This window comes from Cyclopterus lumpus, chromosome 16 (genome assembly GCF_009769545.1).
Source record: "Cyclopterus lumpus isolate fCycLum1 chromosome 16, fCycLum1.pri, whole genome shotgun sequence".
NCBI classification, from domain to species: Eukaryota; Metazoa; Chordata; class Actinopteri; order Perciformes; family Cyclopteridae; genus Cyclopterus; species Cyclopterus lumpus.
The window spans coordinates 13,225,995-13,253,962 of NC_046981.1; the positions used below are offsets into that span (position 1 = coordinate 13,225,995).

At 39.0% G+C, this 27,968-nt stretch overlaps 1 protein-coding gene and 2 pseudogenes across 2 annotated transcripts; all 3 read right to left on the minus strand.

The window, feature by feature from the left end:
- Positions 1 to 6,860: 6,860 nt before the first annotated feature.
- LOC117745400 (nectin-4-like) lies at positions 6,861 to 10,012 on the minus strand. 2 transcript variants are annotated; one of them, XM_034553696.1, is made up of 7 exons: positions 9,618 to 10,012; positions 9,442 to 9,514; positions 8,854 to 9,192; positions 8,502 to 8,599; positions 7,909 to 7,943; positions 7,771 to 7,826; positions 6,861 to 7,433 (listed from the first exon to the last, which is right to left on the minus strand). In XM_034553696.1, exons 3-7 carry the CDS (start codon positions 8,944 to 8,946, stop codon positions 7,290 to 7,292), a joined length of 426 nt encoding a protein of 141 aa, XP_034409587.1. In that variant the 5' UTR covers positions 8,947 to 9,192; positions 9,442 to 9,514; positions 9,618 to 10,012; the 3' UTR covers positions 6,861 to 7,289. The 2 variants fall into 2 exon arrangements, with proteins under 2 accessions (XP_034409587.1, XP_034409586.1); XM_034553695.1 differs by having other exon boundaries at positions 8,502 to 8,604.
- Positions 10,013 to 12,921: 2,909 nt separating this feature from the next.
- Positions 12,922 to 15,268, minus strand: LOC117745634 (annotated as a pseudogene).
- A 5,978-nt stretch (positions 15,269 to 21,246) lies between these two features.
- LOC117745818 lies at positions 21,247 to 27,308 on the minus strand (annotated as a pseudogene).
- Between the last annotated feature and the right edge of the window lie 660 nt (positions 27,309 to 27,968).

Below are 27,968 nucleotides of genomic sequence, written 5' to 3' on the forward strand. Positions count from 1 at the left end.
GGTCCGAGCTCCCACTGAACCACAGTAATGTTATCATCTGGTCCCGTGATGAATTGGCATGGCAGGGTGACATCATGCCCGAGGTATCCCGTCACGACAGGCCAGACTTGGATTTCTTGTGCTTCAAGATCTGACAAAAAAAAGTTGATTATGGTAGTGGGAGATTTGATTCATCATCAAAAACTGAATTATTTGTAATTTCACCTTCTTCATTTATTTTTAGACTGGAGTCCTCCTGTCTCTAACATATTGTAAAGCACATGTTTTAGTTTCACAACACAGCCTCTAAAAACGTGGTTTTAATTCATCTTTTAGGTGGTTGTCTTTCCAGGCACCACACTCCCCCGTGCAGAGACAAGTCTTAAGTACATTAATCAAGTACTGTACTCAAGTAGGCTTACTTTATTTTTGGTTAATACTTTTATTCCACAACATGAATCAGTGTGTTGGTGGAAGTGAAAAATTAAGAAGATCGATGGATTATAAACTATCATACTGTGTGAATATAAAGTACAAATATTCTCTGCCTCAACCAGCTAAAACATTAGTGGAACATTAATATGCACTTAACCCTTGTGTGTTGTTCATATTTTTGTTATTCAGCCAGTGTTCATTGTCTGGTGGACCTGCTGCATTTTTGTGTTCTTAATTCAACACAATCAAACGTTTGACGTTAAAATACGCAACAGATGTTTACTTCAACCCAATTCCAAGCGATATAAACTGCATATATGGTTAATATTTGCCATTTGCTTTTGTTAGATCACATTTCTGAATTTAATGTGCTATTATAATCAAGATATGAGCGATTCTCCCATCCCTGTGTCGTGTAATCATGAGTACCACATTCTTGCCTTTCTTTGGAAGAATTGACCGGCCTTTTCTGTGTAGTCAGCAGTTTGGGTGGGAGCTCCGACTGTTTTTTCCGTATCGTTCCCACCATGGGCAGCTTCCTCTTTAGGAGCTCCTAAACTAAACTAAGGTAAAATATTGTCGACTGAGTCCCTGAGTCATGTCCAGGACAACTCTTATTCCTTGATTTCTCTCCTCCGTCAGGCTTCCCTTTGTACATTACATTTATTCAGCTGAAGCTCTTATCCAAAGCGACTTACATTCACACACCGTAGGCACAGCTACGGGGAGCAATTCAGGGTTAAGTGTCTGCTAACCTCTGACCCACAGTCACCCTAGTTGTAGACTTGTCATCACAGGCAGCCCAGATCTTTATGCAAGACAATTCAATTTCACAATTTTTTGACATTGATATTTCTTCACTTGCTGGTTGATGACAGGCTTGTTCTGGGGCTGGCTGCTGACGGGTTGGTCCTGGGGCTCATCTTCCTTTTGGAACTAACTGTTGCTCAATCTCATCCTCTTCTTCAAAGTCACTGTCAGACTCTGATTTTTAATAAATGTGATCCTCACATTCTGAAACCTCTTCTTCTCCATCAAGGGTATTCAACTCAAATCCAGTTAGGTCCAGTTAGAGAACCTTTCTTGAAGCAAATGTCCGGATCATAATGTCTAACTATTTAGTGTGATATATATTTAAGTAGCCTAGTATCAACATCTGCATGTAATCAATACCTGACTGTCAAATAAAATGAATTCAGTACGATTCAAAAACCTTTTGACAATATTCATTCTCACATAAAATAGAACTGAACATATATGTATGACTGCAGATATGTAGAATGTTCTCTCATGGACTAAATAAAAGTATTATTAATTGTGCATGTTTTAAATAAAGTGCTTCCCTTCAGAAAAAGTGCTTAACTTCAGCAAAAACTTGACTCAACAGTCGCAACCAATTTTACAGAAAATGAATCTCAACACATCTTAACAAATGAGCGGTTTCATTTGAATCCCTTTGTTCCCCTCTTATATCCACTCCCCCACTTGTATTGCTCAGTGAGAGTATTGAGCTCTATTGTCCTGCCTGGATTTTAAACCTGGGCTTGAATGGAGTCAGGGCCATTGTCATACACACCTGGGAAAGCCGTCTCTGGGACCAGGCTACCAATCCTTAAATACTCTTTTAGCTCTAACACCCTGCCTTTGCTGATCCATCTCACATTGTTGTAATCATCATTATTGGCATCGACGACTCTGAGGATTTCCCCCAGCATGCGATGTTGGTAGGAAGAGAACATTTATTATTTAACAGGTCTTCATAGAATGCTTTCGGGTCTGCGTTGAACAGCCTGACGTACACTAACAGCTGAGCATTGTCACAGATGTCAGTGGACTCCTCCACAGCTAAGCCTACACATGGTGTCTTGTGCATTCTTTGACAAGCCCTCCATCAGTAAATGGCTTTTTGTGTTGACCCAAAATCCAAGCAACTCTGAGGGAACACTCATGAGCACGTTGTTGGGCAGTGCCTGTGTGGCTCAGGATCCTGGGGCGCTGGTCATATTGAGCTCTGAAAATACTTATTTTGTGTGATCTAACTTCAGATTTGAGTGGGTATGTTTTTTGAAAACCTTTATGTTTTGTCTCATAAAAGCATTTCACATTGACACTTTTAATAAGTGCCACGGTTTCTGAACATAAGACCCACTGGTTTAGTGCTCCCAGTGGGAAGTATGAACAGAAATGAGTCCGTCCATTCCGGATTGAATGCACTATTTTTCGCTCTCCACTTTTCTTTTCTTTTGAGAGCGCCAATTGTTCCTTTTTCTCCGGCACAGTCGTCTCTTTCTCTACCTTAGTTTTCTACATGCATCGCTATCTTTTCTTTTCTTTCTATCGTCTTTTCATGTGTAACTTGCCTCTAACGCTCTCATCTGTCTGCTCTGTCGAGTGGCAATGTTTACCGCCTAGAATGCACAGATTTGATTGGCTTAGTGGTATCACGTGGGAGGGCTTAACGCGCATGCAGTTGGTCTGCATTTCCTCATCCACGACACAATTAACGCAAAGACTACAAAAGCTGCACAATGCGGCGGGTAAACTAGAAGCGCCCTGTCAGGTTTTAAATTCAAACCTTCTATTTTGGCTGTAGGTCCGTGTCCGTATGGGACGGCTTCTGGGTCTGGCTGTTAGTGACCTCTGCTCTACATCATCATCAAAAGCTTCTCTCTCTTCCAAAACCAATTGCAAGGCCTTCTGAGCAGAGCATCTTTTGGCCATTTTGATCAGTTGTTATAAGGAACCACACTGGCAAAGCTATATTGATTGTGTCCCACACCCAATTTGCAGATGGTGTATGAGTAAATAAGGTTTGGTTCCCGCAAGACAGAGTCAAATGTGTGGGAATGTGAGAGCAGACAGGTGTCATTGCTTGAATTTATCAACATCGTTGCAACCTTGTGGGGGCATAAAAACAAAACAAACACACACACACTCACACACACACACACACACACACACACACACATACACACACACACACACACACACACACACACACACACACACACACACATTCTCTCTGCTTTGAAAAAAGCCTTTCTCAAAAAAAAAACATGGGTCTGTGTGCATTCAGGTAAAAGTCCCCACTGGTACATAAGTACAAGAACACACACACATACACACACACACACACACACACACACACACACACACACACACGCACACACACACACACACATTCTCTCTGCTTTGAAAAAAGCCTTTCTCAAAAAAAAAACATGGGTCTGTGTGCACTCAGGTAAAAGTCCCCACTGGTATATAAGTACAACACACACACACACACACACACACACACACACACACACACACACACACACACACACACACACACACACACACTATAAGCAGGAGGACAGAGTAAAGGTACAAAGGACCTACCATTTCCACACTCTTATGAGTCCAGTGGTCCCGAACATCCTGTAATGTAAATGTGTACGGGGGTGTACAGTGTGTTGTCATTGAAAATGTGTTCTGATATATGTTCTTCACAGAAAATGAGCCAAGGCCATGAGTCTGAGTTTGAAAAAATTACTAATCGTATCATTTTTCTTATAAGAAAACGGGTCCCACAGAACACCACGCAAGGTTTAATGCATTAATAATAAATCAGTGGTACACTTAATACCTGTCCTGCACTTACCTGGGATCATGATGTAAATGAGCCACAGAGGGGATATGCTGCAAATTGTCACTGTGCACATCTTCAGGGCCACAAAATAACAAACCGCAATTCATAGTCCTCGTGAATTCCTGTGGTTTGTTCTGCCTGCTGCCATTATTAAACTTCACTAGCATGAGTGACCTCATGTGGCCAGATGATGATGATGATGATGATGATGATGATGATGATGATGACAGAAGTGCTCCTGTGTTGTTGAATAAAAAGTGAGTGACACCAGACAATGTATTTGAAAATGTATATATAAATGAGGAATACACTGAAGTTACAAATATGTTTTTCCTAATGGTTAATTTTGATAATTCACTGAAGCTCTGCAGACAAGAATGTCAAAGTTAAACAACTCTTTTTCATGCAAACCATGTTTTATTCCCCAAACGTTTTCTGCTATCTTACCTTAATCAGGGTGGTGTTTCCTTAACGCTCAATTATGGCTGAGAGATACTTTCCTGTCTGATGTGAAGTTAAACATCATAGGATTCAGACGTGATGAGCTCAGGATTAATGCAAAGGGAAGACTGTGTATAGGTTTTTAAAACCTACAATGTAAATCAACAGCGACAATAGGCTTTCACATACAACTTTCAGGTCTCTTTTTTATAATATAATTAATTTTACAAGGGTGCGAACGCAAGTTCTGGTTCAGTTTATAACGACAGCAACAATAATAATACTTCCGCCACAGTTTTAGATCTTATCAAAACTGATTTAGCGAGTGAAGTCACCTCTTCACGACTCTCACAGCTGCTGTGCTTCACACACATTTACCGCAGCAAGTTTTAAAGTGTTCCATCATAAAATCTAATTTTCAATTCCTTTTACTCAAGACTCAAACCATTTACGTCAAGTTATTATCGTCAAGGAGACGTTCATCACCATTTCATCTGATTGACAACCCCCCCCCCCTCAGAGTCAGAGGATGACTTATGACTTGATGGCTTATTAGTAATATGGATAGATAGATTACTGAACAGGCCTACCGGGCACGGGCCCATGGGCTCTGTAAGAAGTGGCTGTTAAGATTTGCAGATTAAGCAAATGAAAAAAAAATAAAAAATGTGTGGCTCATTCATGATGACTGCTGTGGAAATGTTTTTGATAAAGCACTGCGTTTGTCTCATCTTTATCCATTTCCTGCCTGTTTGCACTGCATGATTTGATAAGTAATGTGACTCCTCTCTCATATGCATTACACTGATTTTCATCAAAGTTCCAAGTATTGATTTTTAACAAACTAAATGGAGAAACACAGAAAACAATTAAAAAAAAGAAAGAGGCGATGCTCTGACAACGAACAATGAGAAAACAACACTGAACAAAACACAAATGCTGCTTAAAACAGGCCGGTAACAGAAACAGTTTGTACAGTTCAGGGATGTTTACATCATTACAGCAGCAAAGGTGACAACCTTTTTTTACTTAAGGCACGCTCACACTGCAACATCTGCAAACAGGACTGTAACATTGAACACTGTTTAACAGACTTAAAGAAGACAGAATACTGTATCAGGTCAAATACTACAACTATTACCAGTATCAATGCTGGAATATATTGTATTGTATCATAATATGCAATTACATTTTTTTTGGTCCAAATCTACTGTAGGCAAGTATATGTGTATGTATATATATATATATATATATATATATATATATGTAGGCATGGTTAGAAAAGTGTGTTTGTAAGTAAAACCAGAAACAACTCTAAGAGCCTTCCTCTCTGACTCAAATCTTGAAAACCTAAAATAGGCTCACATGAGCAAGAGGTACATATCATGATGTCCAATTTAGTTGATTTATATAAATTAAGGAAGTTCAAATTGAGCAACCTTTTGAAGTCCCTAAGCACTTTCAGCTCACGCTATACCGGTGTTGCATTATTACGTTCTCTATTCTCTATTGAGTGTCATTTTTCCTTTTTTAGCTTCCTTTTTTTATCTTCCTTTTTTTTAAAGCAATGGGGGAATAGGAACTATGTCTAATGAGATCTATTGTGATCACTCGGCCTTGTTGGCACGGTGCAAGGGTTTTTCCTCTGCACAGCACGGCTTTTAAAAGAAGTTGTTCACATTGATGATGTGTTGGAGATGTGCCAGTTTCCACTATTCACACCTGCAATATACGACATTCAGAGCATTAATAGAGCAGCAAACAACTATTGTCAATGTAATGATATAGTGGAGCAATGTGTGCTGGAGCAGAGAATGGAGTAGCTCCAAGCTTCTCTTTTATTTTCTTGACATAGTTGGTCCAGCCGTGCATGCTTTTAGTGCATGTTGCTGCATATGAGCGCACCCCACCGGCTAGCTAACGGCTGCCGCTCTGCACTGCTCTTCAAACGGCAGCTGTTAGCCAATGACACCAAACATGTCCATTCGTTGTTATGTAGACCTGCTTTTAGCCATGAGAGCTGTACCATATGATGGATTGTGATTATATTTTATACGGACATTCGTGGTCCCAAGAGGATGAATCCTACTGACTTTAAACTCTTGACTTTTCCTTGTGAAGCTAAAAGGTTGATTTATCTCGACAACTATTCGATGGGTTGCCATGACATTTTAAAACAGATGTTCAAAACCCCTAGAGTATACATTCTCACATATGGATTGATACGAAGTTTGATACAAATATCCATTGTGATCATATGATGTATCCGGCTTTTTTTTAACTTTCATTTTTTTTTATTGGAATATCTCATTGATTTCTGGATGGATTGCTGTGCATTCATGGCACCCAGTATTGGAATGACGTTGACTTCATATTGATATAACATTTTATTTATTTAATTACATTTTTTCTCCATTTTTGAGAACATCGTCTGGTACAAATTTTCCCAATAAACCTCAGCAGTACTTTTGTGTTTAGTGCCAGTTGGATGCCTGAAATGTTCAACTAATGCGATAAAGACGGCACACCTGCTAAACATCAACATGCTAGCATTGTCATTGTCAGCATATTAGCATGCCGACGTGACCATTCAGCTCAAAGTAGAGCCTCACGGAACCAATAGTGTAGACTCTTGTTTTTCAAGAATGCATTAATACGCTAAAGACGGACTTGGTGGAAAAAAAACAATGTTTCCTTTTTTTTCTGTATCACCTGTTGTGAAGCTGTAGTATAAACACAATATATAGGAGCATGAATGGAGGGTCTGGAGGCTCTCTGCAAGTAGGGAGAACTTCGTCTTTACTTAGACGTAGATTTCATCTAATGTGGGCTGCTGATGGAAAATCAAGACCTCGGAGTATGTGACATCATCGGCTGTGTGTTTCTCATTGGAGGAAACTGCAGCATCTCTTGATTCTTTGTGCTTGACGTGAGAATAGACCACATCCTATGAATAAGTGTGAGAAAGAGCGTATTTAGGTCGAGGCCTGCTCAGTTGTATCATTATGTTACATAACAGCAGCATAACTACATTAAATTTGACCGAAATGTATCATTACATTACATTACATTACATTACATTTCATGTCATTTAGCTGACGCTTTTATCCAAAGCGACTTACAATAAGTGCATTAAACCGTGAGTCCAAACTCAGAACAACAAGAATCAAGCAAGTACAATTTCTTCAATAAAGTTAAACTACAAAGTACTATCCGTAAGTGCCATTTAAGTGCTACTAAAGTGCTAACTTTAAATTAATGCATGTGGTTTCAAACAAGCTCACCTCGTCTCTTACAAGAACAGAAGGCCTGGCCACAAACATCGCCGCACCACCTGTATCTGAAAGACAGTGAAGTCAAGTCAAGGGAACTGAAACACACAAAAGGTATACATCCGCCGTGGAGAGTGCTTTTGTTCTCACCAATGGAGACACGTTGCCTGACTGTAGGATCACATCTGAGGAAAGGAATCAAGAGTCCTGGGATTAGTTGCATGAGGTTGAAGTGATGTTACTTGAGATCTGAAGTGACTGTGGGTTAAGACTAGTGTTTAAAAAGTAAGGGTTGAGACTAAAAGAAATGCATAAATCTATGGAACAATTGTGACAATGACAAAAAGATGTGTCGTACAACCCAGAAAATCAAATATTAGAATATTGGAAAAATAATCAAACAAATAGAAAATGGCAACCGGACAATAAATACAAAAACACAATGCATATAGTTATCCTTTACATGACGGCTCATTGGGGCCCACGAGCTTACAAAGTTTGTTTTTTTCCAGAAATTTATTGTCTGTCTTCCAAAATAAAGAAGTTCAAGATCCTCATAAATACATTGTTAACTATTACCGTCCACATGACATATGTAGTTATTGTTAATATGTATTTAAAGGATGTCTAATGCTGATATGGTTGGTCTTGGTTATGAGTAAAGATTTCTTTTCTACAGCTTCCATATTCCTATACAAAATACACACACACACACACACACACACACACACACACACACTCACCTTCTGATGAAGATCAGGTAAACAATGGCTGCCATGATCACTAACAGCACAATGACAACAATCACGATAACAGCCACCAACCCTGACGATAATGGCATCTGTTCTGATAGAAGAAATATGACCGTGATTGTCCCTGTGTGTCTTAAATGAATGGGATTCATTTAATCCCCCACTCATTCATCATCAACGATATTGTTGAGAGACAAACAAGGTATTCACTAAGAGGGACTGGCAAGTTAAGGACAGTAGGATTCGAAAATATAAAACAAAATATTGTATTCAAATTTAGTGTCATGGCTTGGAGTCATGGTCATATGGAAGATGTATCTTCATGTTAATATTTCTCACTCACCTTGAACAAGAAGGTTGGTGTTTCCTTGAAATGAACCACTGGGAAAGGCTGCGACGCTGCAGGTGTAAGACCCTGCATCTCCCATTTCCACATTTCGAATTATCAAAGATTGTTCTTCAAGCGCCACTCTGCGCTTTAGAAACGATTCTGAAATATTAACTCCAAATGTACTACTAAAAACAAGAACTTTGATTTTAATTCCTTCTGGAGCTCCGAGCTCCCACTGAACCTGAGTAATGTTGACCTTTGGTCCCGGGATGAATTGGCATGGCAGGGTGACATCGTGCCCGACGTATCCCGTCACGACAGGCCAGACGTCTCTTGCTTGTGCTTCAAGAGCTGCCAAAGAAATGAGGTGATATGGTAGCTGGAGATTTGATTCATCAATCAAACAACAACTTTGTATTTGTAATTCCTCCTTATTTTAGACACATATGGAGTTCCCCCCTGGTTGTTAGTTTTGTAACACAGCCTCTAAAAAGTGAAGTATTTAAATAAGCTATACTATTTATAGAACTATCTTAAACAGAAACATTTAAAAATGATTTCAATAATGGATTTGTACAAGTTTAAAACAGTTTGTCTTACCTGTGAGTAATGCAATGACAATCACCTTCAGAAGTGTGACAGGTGATTTGCGGCAAGTTTTCATCGTTCATAACTACAGGTGGTGGACAAAATAACAGAAACGCATTACAATTCAAGACAATAGTGCTTTTTTTAAAAAACAGCTTTTAAGTCAAATCAACATGATATAAACTCACAGTTATGAAGAGGCAGAGCCGTCAAGTTGGTGCTCTAGTGGAACACCAGTGGAAAACATGAAGGAAAGCCGTGTCACAATGTTTGACGGCTCACGGACGCAGAACAAAAAGCTTGAGCAAAGAGGAACATGGTCTGAAGCCGTCACAGCAGACTGAGGGCTACGTGGTTCATACAGATTACAAGCTGCAAAACCACAGCCTCAATAAAAAGGTCTGTGAGGTGTATGCAGTATTATGTCGACTCCCTGTAGATTCATCAAGTTAGATGATGGAACATCCAGAGGCATCAACATCTGTCTAATAATTAGTTATTAAAATATCTCACCAAACAAAGGGAAGAGGATATCGTCATGACAACAGCAGGAAGCTTTTTTCTATCTATCTGTCTCTCTTCCTTTTTTTTTTTACCAGAAATAAAGTGAAACACACAACTCATGCCGATTGTTTCCCTTTTATATGATCAAGGCTGTCATTTAAAAGTGAGCAGTCAGCAGTATTTCCTACACTGTATTCCTCTCTTTCGCCCTCAAAGCATCTCCCGGTAGAACAGCGACCTCATGTGGTCAAAAGATGATACTGCCTTTGAGAGAAACACTAATGTGATGTTAAAACATTATATACTGTATTTCTTCTCTTGAGAAACTAATAGTTTACTATTTAAATACAGATAAGCAGGAGTTATGCGTTGTTGATCTGTATCAATATGGGAAGATTTGCATCATCTGATTACAAAAGAGTCCAGACGTCGTTTTTTATGGTGGATCAAATTCTCAGATCTTATACAGCCAAAAAGCAACATATGCATTTTACTTTCTATGAGCTGTTTTGATGTTTGATGGCAAAATCAAAACATGACTTACGACATTGTTATGGTGTACATCTTTCCTGGAGATGAAAGTAGAAATGGAGCCAAACTAGCCTCACAAAGTTTAATAGTGAAGATTTATTTGGTTTTGGTTTGTACACGTAATGCTTGTGATATGTTTTTCTATTCTATAAATGCAGAATTCCTGCAATCTGAAATTGTGCTCAACCATGCAGTTTGATGTCGGATTTTGCAATAAGGCTTGTGCTTTTGTTTTTGTTTCCTTTTATATGTGAGGAAATGTGTGGGACTCATATCGACGTCTTCATAAATGTGAGAATATGTGTTTGCGTGTGAGTTGGAGAGAATCAAAAGAGGGGAACATGTGAAATGTTGATATCGATGCCCTTTAGGGTCAAATTAAATGATAAATTCAAAAATGTAATTTATGCAAGTGTGCCAAAAGCATTTTTGTTCAGTTTTTACCTTCCGTTGTAGAAATATGTAAAGCAATATTTCCTGCTTTAGCAGATAATTCCTCCTATTTTCCACATCAATAATCTAGTGTTTTATATTATGTTGTGCTATAAAACGCACTATTGGTAAATTGTGATGAAATAGATTTATATACACCGAACACACAGGACATTTTTATTTGTCTATCAAATAGTCCTCACTTGTTTATGGTTATTAATACCGAACATCTTCTATCATTCTGTTTGAGAACTGCTGTTTGACCGTGCAGTCACATAATCCACTGGCAATTTGATAACAAACATGTTCATTTAATTTAATTCAAAAGACTGATTAATAATATTTTGTAATGTTTAATTCTGCGTACTTTGTGCAGATTTCAACACATGCATTCAGTGTGTTTCGCTTAGCTTGACAGATTTATTTGAGACGATAACAGTGTGAGGAAAACAAATGAGCATAAAGCAGAACACTGCATTAATTGAATAGCTGCTCAACAGTGACCTCGTGTTAAGCCTCCTTGTCGGAGCTGCATCTCAGAAGAGTGATGTATAATCATCTCCACCAATCAGAGCCCCTGGATAAATTAGCCCCAGGTGTTCAAGAGTAATTGGGGTCGGGGATGCAAAGCGTTGCCTGTTTCAGTCGGTCGAACTCGGCTTGTTGCCTGCATGTAAATTATTGGTCTTGAGGGGCAAGACAGGAATGACAACTGCAACAGGCACAGCTCTGCTGCAGAGTTACATTCCTAAAATACAAAGCACACACTATGTTTCCATATTGGAGGACTTGGTGCATTGAATATTGTGAATGCGTTGGTACAGAATCAATTGCTAGAATTGCAGCAAAAGCAGCTTTGCGTCTCTGAGATACATTTATTACTCACTAATGATTATTTGTTATATTTAAAGTACATTTTAGCAACACTACTTCTGTATTTTGGATGCAGGACCTTTACGTGCAGGAAAAGTATTTTGTCATTGAAGTATTACAATCTGACTTAAAGTGGCAATCTTACAGATTTACCTTTTAAATAAATGTCTGTTAAGGTCACTATTTATCGCACACAATGGTGACTGAGCCTATGGCCCACTGGTGAAAGTGTTGCAATATTTATATAATTGTTGCAATATTTATATAATTGCAATTGATCCGATGTGAGGTCCTGGGACAGGGATGTCGTATGTGTACAGATTGTAAAGCCCTCTGAGGCAAATTTGTAATTTGTGATATTGGGCTATACAAAATAAACTGAATTGAATTGAATATCACAAAATATTTATAGTACTATAGTTGCACGATGTCACAGTTCTGATTTCTACACTCAAAGCACAAATCCATAGTTGTCACTCAAATATAAATTATTATCTCACCAGGGCTGAAATTTAAGGAGGACATTAAGTAAAGGATCTTAAGACTTTTTCCACTGCTGGACTTGAAATTGGAAATGATGTGTAGTGCTGCAGTTAAAATGTTGTAAAGGGTCAGTTACCCCAATAGATCTGTTAGGGAGACTCAGTAAAATATATATATATATATATAATTCCTTAACAGGTAGTCACTTTTTAAAGGTGATCAGCTTCTTCTCTAATAATAAGTATTTCAGATCTCTGGTGAAGGAATACGTCTTTTTAATGTATTTTTTTACCATGAAGCTCTGTCATTTGGTTTTAAACTGATGGTAATATCGGCAGTATATAGGTGACTTGGGAAAATGCATCTGGTGTTATTATTTGTAAAACCATATGAGGGCACAGGTGTTTATTTGTACTCCCAAAGTCTGTTTAATGAAGACACATGTGATAATTGTTTTTCCAATGAGAATCATCAATGTCACTCGAGTCAAATAAACATTTCATGTGCAGCACATTTTTATTGATTTTGATCAGGGTCCTCGATCAAATGTGTCAGGGAAGGAAGAAACTGAGAAAAAAAATAATAAAAAAATGAGTATGACAGAATAAGAACAAATGGATAAGACGGCTATATCATATTTTTTAGATCAATCTCACCTGCTCCCTGCTCTCACATTAACCCTTTCAGAATCAGTGTGTTGATGAGCAGCAATGAGAAAGACCAACTGGGAGCACTGCAGGATGCTTTAAAAAAAGACAACAATTATCACTACTTGCTTTAAAATGTAGACAACACTGACAAAACAACCTTGATATTTAGGAAAAATGCATATAAATGAATGCATCACTTTCCTGACCCTATTAAGAAGGAGGCATCTCACCTCTCAGATTCAGAAACCGTGGAGTTTTCCCGCATGGTCACCATGTTTGTGGCATTGCAGATGTAGCTGCCTATGCTTTCGGCCTCCAACCTCTCTATGATGTACATGGAGTTGTTTACATGTGTGTCATTGCCGTTCAACGTCCAGCTGAAGTTTGCTGGTGGGACGGAGTCTGCTGTGCACTCCAGTGTGACTCTCTGGTCGAGTGCTGCTGCTGACGGTCCAGTTATTGATATGTTATGTGGTCCATCTGCACAGAGAAGAGAAATATAAGTATTAAGCCCTTTACATAAGTAAAAGTACTAATACCACACTGTCAAAACAACCCGTTACAAGTAAAGTCCTTCATTTACAATGTTGCATCAGTAAAAGTAAGTAATCATGAAAATGTACTTACTGTTGGAATTAAATACATGTCAATTTTGTCTGTTATCATTGGACTATTCTTATTCATGCATCAATTTAAAAACTGGCTTTTAATCTTGTAAGAATTAATCTGCTTGTTAGTTTCTCGATTGATTTGTAAAAATTCTGAAAATCATGAAAAGTGCATTTTCTGTCGTTCGATTGATCGTTTCAGCTGTACTGTAATTTAAACATATCAAAACTAATAAGAATCTCAAGCTGTCAGATAATTAAACGTGCAATGGTTCAGGGGAGTAGAAGTACAACGTCGTGTTGGAAGAAAATGGAGAAGTATACCTCAAACTTGTACTTACAGTACTCGTCTGTTTTTACTTAAATACACTAAGTTACATTTCATCACTGGATAACTTGTACTATATTAGAGCTATAAAGTTCATACACACACGTCTTTCATAACTTTAATAATGGCAAAGAATTAAGAGCACCCTTATTTGCTCTAAATCCTTTTCGTACTCACAGTTGACAGTGAGAAGATGGGCCACAGTCACGGTGCTGAATGGGTTGCTGACCCGACACTGGAGGGTGCCGTGGTTGGAGCTGTGAACAGGCTGCAGGGACAACGTCTTGTTGTCCACGGAGAAGGTGACTCTGCCACTCCGATGGAGGGGTTGGTTGTCCTTCATCCACACTCTGGTGCTGATGGTGCCGGAGGCCTCACAGCTGAGGTTGGTGTAGCTTTTGTCTTCTATCAAGATGGCTTCGGGGCTGCGGATGATGGCTCCAGTTATCGGCGCTAGCGGAACATAGAGTGTTAATACGATAAATAAACGGATGAGTGAATGCATGAATGTCTGTCTACAACTCTACTAATCTTTGATTTATTTTTATGTATCTTTCATTCCTATTTCTTTTTTTCCAATTGCTATTTTTCACACTAGTCCTAAGAGAAGCTACGTTGCATTTCACTCCACACATTGTGTCAAATATACCCTCTAATTGAATCCTTGCAAAAACATAATGTATTACCAGGAAACTGATTACATTACATTCAAGGGATTCAACATTTTACAGTCTAAAATGAGTTTTTTAAATAAAACAAATGCCATTTGATTTATTTCCAGCTTGGAAAAGGATTGCTTTATTGGATTTAATATCACAGCAGTGTCCAAGACAGGTCTTACAGTATCAAGACATATGTAATAAAAATAATATTTCTCAATCAATGTCCTTTTGAAGACTTGAAAACAATTCTTCTAAAATGAGTGGCGACATCTCTCACAGATATTTTAAACGGCACAACATTAAACCCACCATACACAATAAGTGTGGTCTTCCCCTGTTTCTGCAGCCCTGCGTCCGGTGTGATGGTGATGGTGTACTCCCCGCTGTCCTCCATCACCAGGTTCCTGAGCTCCAGGGCGCCCGTGGCTCGGTCTAGTGAGATCCTGTTGCCATATCCGTCCGCAGTGATGTCGGTGCTGGTGGAGGTGATAATGTTCACCGTTTTGAAGCCCCAGCTGACTGAGAGGAACGGACTCTCAGAAGGTCTGAGGGTGGTGGTGAACCTCACTGTGCCGGCCAGAGCTCCACTCAGAGGCCCCGGGGGTAAGATACCCTCACCTACACACAAACCTAATTACACACAATTGAGAATTAAAAAAAACAACACAGTTGAACTAATGATATGCGAACCATCAACTCATCTGGATTTAAGTTACCTGATAAAACAAGCACCAAACCAGCAGCGGTCCACAGCATCTTGATCTCCATGTGTAACGTTGTCTCACAGTCCCCTTCAAAATCTAAAACATAGAGTCACAGGTGCTCCTGCTCTTTTATTGTCCCACAGCGACTCCTGCCCCCCCCCTCACATTCAGTAATGAAAAGCACAAACACTGTTTACGATGCCACTGTGTAAACACACCGAACCCCCTGAGGCTATGAGTTCAGTCAGAAGTTACTTATAGACTCGAGTAGATGGACTAAATCATTTTATGTAGAAATGTCCATTGACCAGACAAAAAAAGGTCAGCAGTGTTTAATTAATACAACCTTGCTGTGGTCTTGGTAATCAAAGCTTTCCGTAATCAGGTTTGCACCTTTTACTGTAAGTTCGACACAATAAAGTATGAAGGAACGTAATCTTCTCACAATAAACTAGTGAGCATGAAACAACAACGACACTCGGACCATCTTTACACGTTGTGGACACATTGTTTTTCGTTCGGGTAGATTTTTCAAAATTCAACCAAATTCAGTAAAGTTACTTGAATTTAAAAAGACGGCGATGTCTATGAACCTAGTCATGTGACTGTGTCACATTAAGTCTGAGTCATGGAGGTGGAGGCCCATCGTGCACCAGTTTTATGAGCTCTTCAGTGAGTGCTTTTGGATTTCTTACAGGATGGAGTTTCAGGAGCAGCAGTGAGGCGTAGCATTCCTCGAGGAGGAGGATCAAAGACGTCCAGGAGACACTTAGCCTCCTTCAGACAGCTTCACAAACACGTCTCTTGGTTCAATGTCTGCAGATAGACTGCATTTCTTTATTTTTTTATATAGATATTTAATTCAGTGTCTCTGCATATGTTTGCATTTATTTTTTCTGTTTTTACAAACATCTATCCAGAAAACATCCAGTCCAAATACTGAGACCCAACAAATGAAACAGCTGGAACAATGAGGCATTTAAAATGTGTCACATGTGTCTGAATGTACAGAACGGGAGGTGAAATGTCAGAATGCGTCACTGTGGCCTTTCAATAACAATGTGCTTTGGTGTGAATATAATGTTACGCAACCTCTTCTGTTACACTGGGAGCGATGACTTTATGTGGCTCATGATGTCGGATTGACAAGAGAACGTGTCCCTCTACGAGAGAAATGGATCTCAATGTCTGAAAAGAATACAAGGAATTATTCTCCACCGACAAATTATTAACTGATGCTTTATTATAACACCATATCCCTAGAGTCAAAACGGAGTCAAGCATAACCGTTTCATTAATCACATTTTTACAAAGCTGAATTTCACAACTGTAGTTTAATGCAGAAACCAAATTTTATGTGATACAAAATGCATTCTTGAAATCTATAGTCACGCTGCGGCTTTTATGAGCTCTGAATGGATCCATTGGCCATTGTCCAAGTTTACTGCATGTAAACTACAGTTTAACAGACGATCGCTGTTGACATTCAAAACTAAACCCCTTTTGTTTGATATAATAACCACGTCAAATGTTCTGTTTTTGAAAGCAATGCAGATCATCTTATGTTATAAAATTGTAAGGAATGCAGTATTTCAGCAGCACTGTCGTGACATAAACTGATAGAAACCAGAGATCTATGAAACTGAGTTTCTCCTCAGAGAATCACACAAAAGCAACCCTTCTAAATCTGGTGTTTACTCAAGATGTGGTCATAGGTTTCTTAGAAATGAAGTCAGTCCGGCATGAAAAAGCATAAACAATGAATCAAAAAATGTTGATGGGCATGGTTTGGTGGGCATAGTTCTTTAGATGTACTAACATTTTGCTTGAAAAAAATAATTTCAAAAAAATATTTTCGTGATAAAATGATTTATCGACTACACACACATTTCAAATACAACATAACTCACCAAATGTTCCAGAAACACAGACGGACAGTGTCCTTGATGATGCAATGATAAACAAGGCTCAATCACAATACCAAAAGTTACAATTATTGTGCCTTTGGTGAAGGAAGAATTTTAACTTTTTCAGCAAACAATCTGTATTTTGGGTTTAATTTGGATAAAAGCTATTTAAAAATGTCACGACTTTTGAGAGCTTTCAACCAGGTTGACATTCGACCTCTATCAGAGTATAGCTACTGTCAGGTCTTATCTTTTAAATTAGTTAATATTTTACAGCAGAGAAAAGCCACTGTCTTGCATGTCAGTAATCTTCAATATTTACATAATTATGTCACCCTTTACTGAATACCACCAAACCAGAAAACACTGAAAAAACACTGGCTTGAATAGAAGTGCAGTGAATGCTCTGTTTAGACTTCAGTGTCTGGAGCTTTTCAAATTCTATCACTTGGTTGAGTGACAGAATAAGAAAGCTAATCGATTCAAACGATAGTACTAGTCATTCAGTTTCAGTTTATTTTGTACAGCATAATATCACAAATTACAAATTTTGCCTCAGAGGGCTTTACAATCTTGCCCTCGATGGACTGGCGGCCTGTCCCAGTCAGCTGGATAGGCTCCAGCGCCCCCGCGACCCTAATGAGGATAAGCGGTATTGAAAATGGATGGATGGATGGGCTTTACAATCCGTACACATACGACATCCCTGACCTTTGACCTCACATCGGATCAGGGAAAAACTCCCCAAAAATAACCTTTCACAGGGAAAAAAGGGAAGAAACCTTCAGGAGAGCAACAGAGGAGGATCCCTCTCCCGGATGGACAGAAGCAATAGATGTCATATGTACAGAATGAACTTACAGAGTTACAGTATCCAATAACCAGTGATATAGAAACCAGTAGAGCAATACTGTGTGTGTGTCCACTTCTCTGTGTTGAGTTAGACTATCACATTCTTTTTTATTTTTACGTGAGACAAATTGTCTCTCGCTGCTTTGCATGTTTTATAATTAGCTTTAAAGATAAAAGCAGATGCAGACTCAATGGTGTCATGCGGCGGGAACTGTGGCGGAGGACTCGGACACAGAGTGGAGATTTAACTAACCGTATATTTATTCCATAACAAAAAATCACAGGGAAAAAACCTGGAAATGACTAACACTAGGTTCCTGGACATGACTATGACTTGGCGTGTGTGCAGGACGAGGGATCAGACACACTGGCACAGGACAAGGGGAGACACAGACTATAAGTACACATGAGGGAAGTGGGGAAACAGGTGGACACAATCAGGAATCAGGGAAGACAATCAGACTGGTGACACAAGAGGAAGGGCACAGAACTTGAAACGAAAGGAGAGTTAATTTCCAAAATAAAACAGGAAGTCACAAAACAAACATGGAGACAGGACAAAAACCCAACTTGACATACAGGTGTGACAAATGGTGCTAAAATGCAAACAAACGCAACAAATCCATTAGTAGATATGTCTATGCTCTGATCTGCCTCAAGGTCATCATAAATTAGGATTAATCTAGTTTACTGTTTATTACACACAGTATTAGCCTGGTTTGTACAATGCATGATGTCTTCCTCATTGTTTATACTTCCAACTCGCCACAAAAACGCAACGTTTGTGTGTTGTGCCTTCAGCCCCTCTGAACATCATGAAGAGATACAAATATTGTTTTGTGTTTTCACATTATCCAATATCCCTGACTGTATCCAGGTGTTTCATTACATTTCATAGAGACTGATAGTTTTTAAAAAATCTGTAAAACAACAAACTGACATCTGTCAGCCTGAACTTCCTCTGTCCGTGTCCTTGTGGATTAATGATTTGTGTTCTTAAAAGTAATGATCTAATAATAAAGATAGGATTCGACAGGTGGAAGCAGCTTTTGTGTTGGACATTGTTTGTGCACATCTCTAGGGTTGAATACATAACTTCATGCTCTAGGTAATAAATAACAAAGTCCATTTATTTTCACACAACAGGTGTCATAAAATATTTATTATTGACATAAATAATTAACTTAGAAACATTGCTCTATAGAGAGTCCAGTAATAATAATTAACAAGATGTATGGTGGGATGATCAAAGTACTGGGAGTTCATAAACCTTTTAATAAACATTTAACATATTGTACTGTCACAAAGATACTGATTGGGCAAACAATATATATTACTCTCTCCTTTATTTAGCCAAAAAAACCTTAAATGCTACGGTTGTTTTCTATGTTTTGACATAAGATACTGACCTCCCATTTGATGGTGAATTCAAATCAATTAAACAACATATTTTTGCGTCACTTGAATCATAAAATTGGTTGATCTTCAAGGCCTCAAAAAGTAAGTAGACAGTCATTTTTGTTTTTATATAGGGTCTTTCCCAAATTACGCTGGGCAGAAGACGGGGCCAAATGACAAAATAAACACTTCTATTAAAATGTGATATACTAATTCATACCTGTTACCAAATCACCAACTCACACATTTGAAGAGATTAGCTTATTTATTTTTAAAGTTATTTGAAGGACTGAGCATTGTCTAAAAAACAAGATTCAAACGTAGTGCACAGTGAACAGTGAACTGCATGTGCCATTATATAATTAATAATGTTTTAAGACTTTTCAAAACTGTTACAAAGTGCATCATATTTAGATGTTTAAACATGCCAATACACTGAGAGTTGCCTCCCAGCAACTTTAAAGTGAGAGCAGCACAAAGTGAGAGCAGCACATGGCTGCACCTGCTGAGATTGTCCATGTTCAACCACAGTGAAGGATGTAACCAGGAGTTCAACCCAGAGAAGATGACTGCAGATACCAAAAGGTTAGTGTTGCCAACGTTTTTGTGGATTTATGATGGTAAAACATGACGTTTTCTGTATTCAGTAGATCCAGATATAGTCTTATAGTATTGAATATACACATATAACATGTAATTTATAATAATACCCATTTCTTTACTTTGTTTCAATGGTTACTATTTTAACTATTTACAGTATATTGCATGGTGGTGCCGTGGCTAGTCTCTATATATGTGCCCTCCAGGGTGTAAACCCTGGCTTCGCCCAATGTCAGCTGGGATCGGCTGCAGCCTCCCCGCGACCCTGAGTAGGATAAGCGGTTTGGATGATGGAATGGAATATTATTCTTGCAAAACCATCAGATGTTATTGTAAAACCAGGTTACACAAAAGTTGCAATGAAGTTATGCATACAACATCGAGCTCAGTACAGTGAAGAGTTGAATAAATAAAAAGAATGTAAAACAACACTGCTGTTTTTCTTTGAGACTTGGTTTTGGATATTTGGGAAGGCTTCTTAATTGTGTTTGTTTCCTCCTTATGCTGCAAGAGGGAAAGATCAATTATAAGAGCAATACGGAAATGTGAAATGTTCAATAAATCTCATTCAGTCACATTTATTTCACCTTCAAAAGAGTTCACGCCGTTCGATGCTATAACTGAGATCCTATACACGTCTGAACGGTTCTCCTTCATGCTTAATTGTTCTTGGAATCAAAGCAGAAGTTTGTTAACTCACGATTCAGTCAGTCACTTTTATGATTGAGGAATAAGTATTTCCATTGTCTTAAAATATAAGAAAATGAGATCAGGTGAATACTTACCTTTTCGATGTGCTGAATAATTGTTGTTGACTCTGAAAAATGTAAATAAGGGCACGTTAAGATGTAAGTAAAAGTAAAATACTCTATTACAAGTGAGTCCTGCGTTCCTGCACTACGTTTCCCTGAAATGTAGTGGAAGGAAAGTGTAAAGTAGAACATTTGAACACTCAAATAAAGTACAAATAAGTCAAAAATTGTACTTAAGTACCGTACTTGAGTAAATGTACTTACTTAGAGTTTATGCTTACCTATTCTTCCTTATCATTCTGCACACAATTGTTCCACACACAAATGCAATAATTAGAAAACATCCAGCTGTTATGACTGTAGCTCTCCCAGCAGAAGCTGAGCAGTCACAGTCTGAAACATCTGGGAAAGAAAACACGAAGAATGTCCTTCAATGCATTTCTCCTAAACACACAGAAAATACAAAATACATGTCTCAATGGTATCGGTGTGTTTCTTGGTCACTTTACATTGTTGTCACATACCTCCGACAGTTAACTTGTGGCTGGCCTGCTTGACTCTGGCCCGTAGCAGCATTCACAGCAGTGCAGGGTGTACGTCCCACTGTCAAAGCTTCTGATGGAGGGGATGATGTACACAGACTCCTGCATACTGGTATGCTTGCCATCGTAAAGCCACGTGAACGTTGGAGCTGGTACCGACATAGTGGAGCAGTAAAGTATTGTGAAATCTCCAACACGCACTGATGTAGGTCCTCTGATGGCAATGTTGTCGGGTCCAACTGTAACAAAGCAGAGGTTGTTTGAAGATACGGTAGTTTGGCTGCATTCGTCGTAGAGGCTTCTGATGCGTCTATGATTTTTTTTATTTGGGTTTAATTTTGCTGGGGACATCTGTGCATAACAACTGACATTCACGTTTGAGAGTAAAGTAAAAGTAGCAATACCTCAGTGTAAGATATACTATGTTACAAGTGAAAGAAAAAAAGTACACAAATATTAAAACATACTTAAAGTAGGCCTACCAAAAGTAAAAGTACTCATTATGGAGAATGGCCCATTTCAGAAAATGACTGTTATATTATTGCATTATAATTTGATGTTTTCCTGTTTTTATCACTTTAATGTTGTAACTGACAAAGGTGGGCCTCATTTTAATTACTTCACATGTTGCTTGTTAACTTGTGAATTTCCCTCTGAGGGTCAATAATGTATTTACTAAACGTATAATAATACAAATACATCATTTGTTGATTATATTTTATATTATTAAACTGCAAAGATGGCTAAGAAATCAGATAAATGTTAATAAGTGTAATGGAGTAGAAGAAATACTGAAGTAAGGCACAAGTACATCAGAAAAGTACAGTGCTTAATTAAATGTAATATACTTTGCAAAATAGTTTGGCATAGATTTACAAATTTGGACACATGATTAGGATAATATGTGAGTGCTTGGAATAAATTATACAAAAATATACCTGAATTGTTATTGTTTTTTAATGGACGGTTTGTATGAAAGTGAATCCAACAAGATTCATTTCAATGTATGAATAATAGTAATAATTTCACGACTTAATAGACCGTCGTGTCAGAGGGGGAGGTCGGTCGTGACGTTTTGGTTTGGCCTGGTTCGGATGAATTAGCTCATATACACATGATCATAGTATGTTATGGATGGATTCGTTCAAACAAGCAAGTGGAAGTCGACTGAGATCCAGAAACTGTCTCAACATTGTGGATTAAGTCATCAGCCGCAGCTTCTGTGACCGGTAACAACACATTTATATTCAATTGACTGTTGGCTGTCAATTAAGGACTTTTTTTAGTGTGTTGTGTCATCGTTGAATTGTGTGCCATCTCATGTCCTGCAGTAGTGTAATGCGATGTTACTGTAACTTGTAAACTAAATCAAGTAGGCGACTACTTTTGAAGTGGGCCTGCTCGTGGGCGCTTTACGGTGGACATTGCTTTTAAGCATTAGAGCCATATGTTTGGTTTGGGTCCACACATCCTACTGAACCCACTGGGACTCATATGGAGCTTGAGAGTGAGTCATCTTAAGTCATGGTAGGTTTGTAGCACAAGTCCCTTTGTCTTAAACTCACATTGTATGAAAAGACTCATCGGTTGGCTGGTTCCACTTGTGGCCCCATTCGACACTCTGCACCTGAACGGTCCTTGGTCGAAGCGGGTCACGCTCATTATGGTGAGAGTGGAGCCTCCATCAGTGAGCTGAACTCGCCCACTTTCTTTGACCTCAGAGCTGCCGTTCAGCCAGAGGAAAGAGAGAGAGGATCCAGAGGAGGAGCAGGACAGACGGGCAGAGCTGCTGAACTCCATCAAGTGTGTGCTGTTTGAAGTCACCACCACAGTGGAGACTGGTGCTGTGAATAATAAGTAAAAATAGACTAGCAGCAAGTCAAGAATTCAAAAAGTAAAGCCATTGTGTTGGAACCATTGAGCCTCCTCTAACGTACTCTGTACAGACACAGCTACAGGCTGAGATGTTTGATTTCTCAGGGTTTTGTTGTTGAAGGCCTGGCAGCTGTAGCGTCCGCTCTGATTCATCTGCACGTTCATCAGACTGAGCTCTGGTCCAGCATCAGGCAGCAGGTCTCCATTCAATAACCACTGAAACAGGGCAGCAGGTCTGGAGTCTGCTGAGCACACCAGGCTGATGTTTGATCCTTCCTCAAAGAATTCTTGTGACGGAGATATCGTCACAATAAGATTTTCTGGGCCATCTGAGGAAAAGATTTAAAACAGTAACAGTATAGTCACCAATCAAATAACAGTAGCTTGAGAAAGCTGTGTGTTGCTTCTCGCTTGGCTCAGCGTGAAGCGCTCACAGCTGTTAAGTATGTCGTTCCAATGCCAAACTGCATCATTACACTGACACGCAGCTGACATTTACTCAGTATCACCCAAACACAGCGGCAATCAAACAGCAAGGAGCACAATAAGTCATTTAGACAAACCCACTCCTGACATGATGGTTATAATAATTATGATGCAAATGTAGAGGTCTGTGTGGCATATGCTGTAACTTCTGAGAGTACTCACAGCTGATGTAGAGCTTCACTGGCTCGCTGGTGTAATTACTGAAATGATTGAACACATGACAAATGAACGGTCCCTGGTCGTAGCGCGTCACGTTAATTATAGTGAGAGTGGAGCCTCCATCAGTGAGCTGAACTCTCTCGCTGGCTGTAACCTCAGAGCTGCTGTTCAGCCAGAGGAAAGAGGGGGAGGATCCAGTGGAGGAGCAGGACAGACGGACAGAGCTGTTGAACTCTGATAGATATGTGGTGTTGGGAGTTATCACAACATTGGAGACTTGTGCTGTGGGCAGAAAAAAACTAATAATAATGTTGGTACATGCAGATCAATTGCTCTGTTTCTGCATACAGATTATGTTCAGCTAAGCATATTGAACTGTTTTCCACTTCCGTGTCAAAAAACACAACTAAACAGTCTCTCAGGAATTATTTCTGGCCTACTCATTTAAGCCCTCGGCTGCAAGAGGTCGTTCCTCCCCAACTTACACTTTAGTACAGAGACAGCTGAAGGCTGAGATGTTTGATTTCTCATCGTTCTGTTGTTGAAGGCCAGACAGCTGTAGTTTCCACTCTGACTCATCTGAATGTTCACCAGTCGGAGCTCTGGTTCAGTATCAGAGAGCTGGTCTCCATTCAAAAACCACAGAATCATGACCGGGGGTCTTGAGGGAGCTGAGCAGGTCAGAGTGACGTCTGAACCTTCGTCATAGTATTCTTGTGATGGAGATATTGTCAGATTTATATTATCTGGGCCGACTGAAGCAGGAAAACGCAAGAAGATATGGTCACCAATAAAATACATGGAGGAAAGAATAAAGTGAAGAAAAACAACATCGCAGATAAATGACTCACATATGATGAGGAGCTCTACTGGATCACTGGTGCTGTTACTGAAATGATTGGACACATGACACCTGAACGGTCCCAGGTCGTAGCGGGTCACGTTAGCTATAGTGAGAGTGGAGCCTCCATCTGTGAGCTGAACTCTGTCACTGGCTGTAACCTCAGAGCTGCTGTTCAGCCAGAGGAAAGAGGGGGAGGATCCAGAGGAGGAGCAGGACAGACGGACAGAGCTGCTGCTGGACTCCAAAATGTCTGTGGTGCTGGAATTTACCTTTACATTGGACACTGGAACTGTGGGGAAAAACATATTGATTAGCATCTTTGGACAGTCTAAATAATGACAATATTCCTAGCCCTAAAGATGCATGGTGAACAGTTGTAGTGGTGAAGTACAAACCCCAACCTACCCAGTACATTTACAACTGAGGGCTGAGATGTTTGGGATATCAGAGTGTTGCTGTTAAAGGCCCGACAGCTGAAGTTTCCACTCTGATTCATCTGAATGTTCATCAGTTTGAGCTGTGGTCCAGTATCAGACAGCAGGTCTCCATTTAGAAGCCACTTATAAAGGGCAGCAGGTCTGGAGTCAGCTGAGCAGGACAAGATGATGTCTGACCCTTCCGCATAGTATTCTTGTGAGGGAGATAACGTCAAAGAATATTTCTGGTCCGTCTGCATTGTGCGACACATGAAAAATTAAACAAAAGAGAGTCACCAATAGAGTCACCAATCAGTAAAGTGTGTGGCTGCAACTGTTTTGGACCAGTCAAAAGCAGAACTGCATCATTATCTCACTAGCTGCAGGGATCAACTGCTCGGTGACCAAAGCACCAACAGGTGATGAGGCAAAGCTGCTACATTTTGCTGTATTTATGTCAATGTGAACATTTTCAGCTTTTGGTTCTGAAGAAATATGTGACGATGGAGAACTCACAGCTGATGGAGAGGTTCACTGGATCACTGGAGCCATTGCTGATGGGATTAAACACTCTGCACCTGAACGGTCCCTGGTCGTAGCGGGTCACACTGACTATAGTGAGAGTGGAGCCTCCATCAGTGAGCTGAACTCTGTCACTGGCCGTAACCTCAGAGCTGCCGTTGAGCCAGAAGAAAGAGAGAGAGGATCCAGAGGAGGAGCAGGACAGACGGACAGAGCTGCTGAACTCCACCAGGTCTGTACTGCTGAAAGTTACCACCACATTAGAGACTGGTGCTGTGGGTTGAGATTAACAAAGAACACGTCCTAAATGGAGGCAAAGCTTGTCTACCCTGTTGCTGTAGCAGGATAACCACGAAAACTAATAATGTAAAATAACCCTGACCATAAACGTCCATGATGGACAGTTGTGAACTGGTATACACTTGCTCCCTGTATGTCAATCAAGGTCAGGTTTTATTGAACTGATAACAAAATGACATAAGACAAAGGCTGCAGGAAATATATGGTGTAGGTCAAAGTAACAATGAAAGATTAAGCTACTCCAATCATTAGATATTGATATGATCAGTGGAAATATTTAGTATTTGACTTTTCAGAGTAGTCGAACATAAAAAGTAACATTATTTTAATGATGGCATTATATGCAATATTGCATGCGTGTTGAAGCATCACTTTAAAATAGTTGATGCCTCTTGAGGGAACACAGTCTTGAAACAGTATGTTTTCCATATGTTTTTTCAGGTCAATCATGTTGCATCAACATACCAAGTATGTCAAGTCTGCAGTTTCCTCTCTGCTGTGTTGCTCCATTTGTTATAATGAGGATGCTGTATTTTCCACTGTCGCTAAGAGTCAGATTCCTTAACTCCAGAGATCCATTAGCTCTGAAGAGGGTGATCCTGTCTGTATACGCTGGTCCAGTTAGGTCTTCATTACTTGAGGTTATTATATTAGAATGAGCACCATGGATATCATAAAAACTCCATGTTACTATCAAGAATGGCGCTTCTGGTGGAGTCACTGTTGTGGTGAATACCACCGTCTCTCCAACAGCTGCAATAAGACTGTCTGGCAGCAAAACTTCTCCGTGGCTTAAACCTGCAGTTACAATATTTGAATAAATGTTACTGAGACTTGGAAAACAACACATTGTAGATCACTAGGGGGGAATGTAATCAAATGAGAAACCATTATTTGAAATACCAGACACATATGCATCAAATCAAATCCTAAAATAAGGATAGGATTTAGATTTCTTTACAATGTTATCTGTGTCATCTAGTGTCATATTTACATGAAAATGTTATGCAACAAAGACATCGAGATCACTCAAATATTTATAAAAATAAAAACAAGAGTGAGTTTTTCCTATGCCATGTCCATTTTTAAATGAAAAAAAAAAATTATACAGGTGCATTCAAAGACTTCTCTCTTTATGATAGTCTGTTAGATTCAACTGTGACCTGCACAGCATTAAAAGTAAGACCGTATAAGTATAGCTGAACAGAATCTTTAATTATCACACTTTTAACATGTACAACTATAATAACCAATAAAACTATAACCAGTAATAACAATCAATCTTGTTTAAATAATATTTAGAGTCCGCTTTTAAGATTAAATTGAGATAACTTGAATAATCATGATGTGGTGGAGGAGTTGTGTGTGTGTGTGTGTGAAAGTCTTTATCCAAGTCTTTATTTCTCACCTGAGATTGCTCCCAAGATGACTAACAGTATAGACGTTCCCATATCTCCTGCAGCCTCCAGACACACACACAATGTTTTCACAGAGGAGGTGCAGTGAGTAGAGTATGTGTGTGAGGGGAGGGGCAATGTACCTCTTCACCTGCTACAGCCTTTACTTCTTTTGTGGTGCCAAACTCATCCTGATTGGTTAGGAATCAGAAATAAAAATAAATACACTTTGTGTACACTCATCTTGAATAATTAAAACGCAAAAGAAAATGAGCTTTAAATGCTTTTCAAAGGGAAATGAAGTGCTTAACATAAAACCATAAAAGCAAAACCACTTGTCCGATGTTTTCTTTGGGAATTAAAATATTTGGATGTATATTGTCTATGTGTGTATACATATAAATATATATATATATATATATATATATATATATATATATATATATATATATATATATATAGTGTATATTTGATTATGTTATACAGTAGATGAAACATTTGTGGAATAGTTTTTTATCAAATCCTACAAGAAATTCATTGATAAAACTTCCAATGTTTCTTGCAGTAAAGACAAAGAAAAAAAGTTGATTCCCTTGCTCCTTTTTCCTTAATCTACTTATAGTGTCATATATTGATGTAATTAGGTTTGTGGTGTTACAATTTTATCAGCAGTGTTTTATATATTATGCACAAAGTTCCTGCAGGTATGATAAC